General features: G+C 42.1%; 1 protein-coding gene across 1 annotated transcript; it reads left to right on the top strand.

Moving 5' to 3' along the window:
* Positions 1-1228: 1228 nt before the first annotated feature.
* On the top strand, positions 1229-2185 carry LOC133043254 (olfactory receptor 10AD1-like). Its single transcript, XM_061124086.1, has one exon. It carries the CDS (start codon positions 1229-1231, stop codon positions 2183-2185), a length of 957 nt encoding a protein of 318 aa, XP_060980069.1.
* The last annotated feature ends 1683 nt before the right edge of the window (positions 2186-3868 follow it).

The following is a 3868-nucleotide window of genomic DNA, read 5'->3' on the forward strand; positions in this document are numbered from 1 at the left end:
TTAATATTTTTTTATACTGTAATTTACCAATAATATGTTGCAAGTGTTTCATGACCCTTCCAAAGTGTACATTCCCTATATGGAGGCAATAGAGTTTGAAATATATCTGCTTATAAATGTTTGCTTTTTATTAATATTGTCCATATGTTATATGGATTCTCTATGAGCTCACTTATCCCCCTGATTTAATGACTTGGGATATAGTATAATATCCACGGGGTCAGGGAGGAAATTCTCTGCATGATTTTATATCCTTGGCACCCAGCTCAGTATATGGAACACACTAGGCATGCATTTATTAAATGAATAAATCATTTTTGACTGTAAAGTGGAGTGGAGTGCAGTTGTTCCCAGTTCTGCATTCAAATGAAGAATGAATTTTTATCCTTTTTACTTCCTCCCTATTGCATTGCATTCCCCAACCTGGAATCAGCTGTAATTACTGCATTTCTTCTTGAAAATATACTCTCCCTCACTTAAATTCCTATGGAAGTTTCCACTTGTTTTGGTCTTCAAAGCTTTTGAAATATAAACATAAAAAAAAAAAAACTACTGAAAAGACATGAACTAAAATATAGATTGTGGTTTCCGTCTGGTTGACTCTTTTTATTTATTTAGCTTTTGCTTTTTTGGTATTTTCCAGATGTTTCACAAGGAGCAGGCATTGGTGGTATACTTAAAAGAACACAGAAAATTTATAATAAGAAATAACAGTCATTTTTTTTTCTCTAGTATTTCTACTCTCTGGTTTGAGTTCTACTCATTGAGGTTACATAGAAAAAGTAAATTCTCTCTTCTAGATGAAAAACCTATTAACATTTAAAAAGGACCTCTCAAAGTTTCCCTAAGACTTCCCTTTAAAGTTTCCTTTAAAAGTTTGTCGTGTGGTTTCTAGATCATTCACCATCTTTTTTGTCTGAACATAATCCCTTTGGTGGATAATCATTTAAAACAGAGGTCCAGAACTGGATATGGTATTTCAAGTATAGCCTGATTCATAGAAGGGATAATAGAATCTCCCTTGGTTATAATATGGTTCCATTATCACAGTCTGCAATAGAACTGGTATTTTCAGTGCCCATGACAGTGCTGACTCACATGTAGTTTACTGAAATTCCCATATCTTTCACTCATTTTCCCTTAATCTCTTTTTATACAAGTGGGAAATACCTATACCCTCCTATCTTATCTGTGCTTTATCTATCTTCCCTTTTCAAGCAGGCCCCAGATGGTAGACACAAGGAATGGCAGCACCGTGACTGAGTTTGTCCTTGTGGGCTTTGAGCAGAGCTCCCCATCCACTCAGGCATTGCTCTTTGCTCTCTTCCTAGCCCTCTACAGCCTGGCCATGGCCATGAACGGCCTCATCATCTTCATCACCTGGACAGACCCCAGGCTCAACAGCCCCATGTACTTCTTCCTTGGCCACCTGTCCTTCCTGGATGTCTGCTTCATCACCACCACCATCCCGCAGATGCTGGTCCACTTAGTGATAAAGAATCACACCCTCACCTTTGCCTCCTGCTTAACCCAGATGTATCTGGTCTTCGGCGTGGGTGTGGCTGAGTGCATCCTCTTGGCTTTCATGGCCTATGACCGTTATGTTGCCATCTGCCACCCACTGACCTATGCCCAGGTCATGAGCCGGCAGGTCTGTGTGAGACTGGTGAGTACAGCCTGGTTCTTTGGGCTGATCAATGGCATCCTGCTTGACTACATGACATTTCGTGGTCCCTTCTGCAGCGACAACCACATAGAAAACTTCTTCTGTGAGGCCCCCATAGTGATTGCTCTCTCCTGTGGAGACCCCCAGTTTAGCCTGAGAGTCATCTTTGCCGATGCCATTGTGGTGCTGCTCAGCCCCATGGCACTCATCGTCATCTCCTATGCCCGCATCCTGGCCTCCATCCTGGGCAAGGCCTTCTCCTCTAGTCGGGGGAAGACCTTCTCTACTTGTGCCTCCCATCTGACCGTGGTCATCTTTTTCTACACCTCAGCCATGTTCTCTTATATGAACCCCCGTAGCACACATGGTCCTGACAAAGACAAGCCTTTCTCCCTCCTCTACACCATCATCACCCCCATGTGCAACCCCATCATCTACAGTTTCCGAAACAAAGAAATGAAGGGGGCCATGGTGAGGGCCCTTGGGAGAAGCAGTCTTTCGCAGGCAGAGTCTGTGTAGTCAGAAACACCAGAAGGGGCTGCTTCCCCTGACTTACCCTCCTGCAGCCCACAGAAGTGGGAGATTCACGAGCTGACAAGCTCCAGGAAGGAGTACCCATGGCTTCCTTTCTGCTAGTATAAGACCTGAAAGATCCTGTTGTTATTGTTCAGTTGCTAAGTTGTGTCTGACTCTTGGTGACCCCATGGACTGCTGCACACAAGGCTTCCCTATCCTTCTGTATCTCTCAGAGTTTGCTCAAACTCATGTCCATTAAGTCAGTGATGCTATCTAACCATCTCATCCTCTGCCAGCCCCTTCTCCTCTTGTTCTCAATCTTTCCCAGCATCAGGGTCTTTTCCAATGAGTCAGCTCTTCAAACCAAGTATTGGAACTTCAGTTTCAGCATCAGTCCTTCCAATGGATATTCAGGGTTGATTTCCTTTAGGATTAATTGGTTTGATCTCCTTGCTGTCCAAGGGACTCTCAAGAATCTTCTCCAGCACCACAGTCTTTACAGAAGATACTGGTGATGTTTAATAATGCTCCTCTAATTTCCCTTCCACCAAATTTCTCTTAGTTATACATTTTCATGATTGGAGGGGCAAGTGTAATAAAATGGAGGAGTGTATTCCAAAATTTGGGGAAAAGTAATATGGTCCTCTAGAGAAATTCAGCAAAGAGGATGACAAGTTCATTCTTTCCAGAGCATTTCTTCTTTCCAGGGCAAAGTCAACTGGTAGGAACCTTAAGATTGAGAAAGGAGCAGATTGAGAGCCATGAGGGAAACAAAGGGATGTGGAACATAGGAAAAAAGCAGTGAGTAGGAGAAATATGCTGTAAGGTGTGTGACACCATCCCTCTGTGCTTGCCTCAAAATTCTCCATGAAATTTGTCTCCCTACATAAGAACTGATTAATAGGATTACTTCTCAGAGGCAGCAAGAGGAGGAGCTGTATGTCAAATACATGTGGATCGTTGATGGAGAGGAGGAAGAACAGAAGCAAGAGCAAAAGTCTCTGGAGAGCACCTTTGGGGGTGGGAGCTATAGATAGAAATCTCCTAGGATCAAGAAAGCTTTGAGTGACATCTGCATTGTACATCTGCAAGAATATATAAAAGCACTTTGACCTATTTACATATTTATTTGCTACAACTTGTAAATTTTGACACTAACCTGGATACAGTTTAAGGGCATCCTTTTTTTCATGAAGATTCCTATCTCTTGCTTTACCTATAATATACTACATTTCCTGAAACTATACTTACAGTTCCATCTTCTGTCTTCTCCACCACTGTTCCGTTTCTGAAAATCTAGAGCAGAGGTTCTAAGTAGGGATGATTTTCTCCCCAGGGGTATTTAGCAATATCTGAAGATATTTTTCTGGTTGTCGCTACTGGAGGAAAGAGTATGGTACTGGCATCTAGTAGGTATAGAGACCAGAGATGCTGCTGAACATTCCATAATACAAAGGAAATCCCCTAAAATAAAGAATTGTATGGCCCAAGATGTCAATAATGTCAAGGAGAGACAAGGTATTAAAACGGCAGAATCATAAAAATGATGAGAGCTATTGATATGGGGAGGGAAAAGATAGGAGGAAACCAAGGAGAATTTGGAATACAGAATTCTATCTGCAAAGTCATTTTCTGCTGGACTATGGGCAGGATTTCTGCCGACACTGCCATGGCAACAATCTATGT

The sequence above is a fragment of the Dama dama genome, chromosome 3 (genome assembly GCF_033118175.1).
Source record: "Dama dama isolate Ldn47 chromosome 3, ASM3311817v1, whole genome shotgun sequence".
Classification (NCBI taxonomy): Eukaryota; Metazoa; Chordata; class Mammalia; order Artiodactyla; family Cervidae; genus Dama; species Dama dama.

What these genes read in the sequence shown, in the direction of transcription:
- LOC133043254 (XM_061124086.1), top strand. Translation starts at nt 1,229, where the DNA reads ATGGTAGACACAAGGAATGGCAGCACCGTGACTGAGTTTGTCCTTGTG.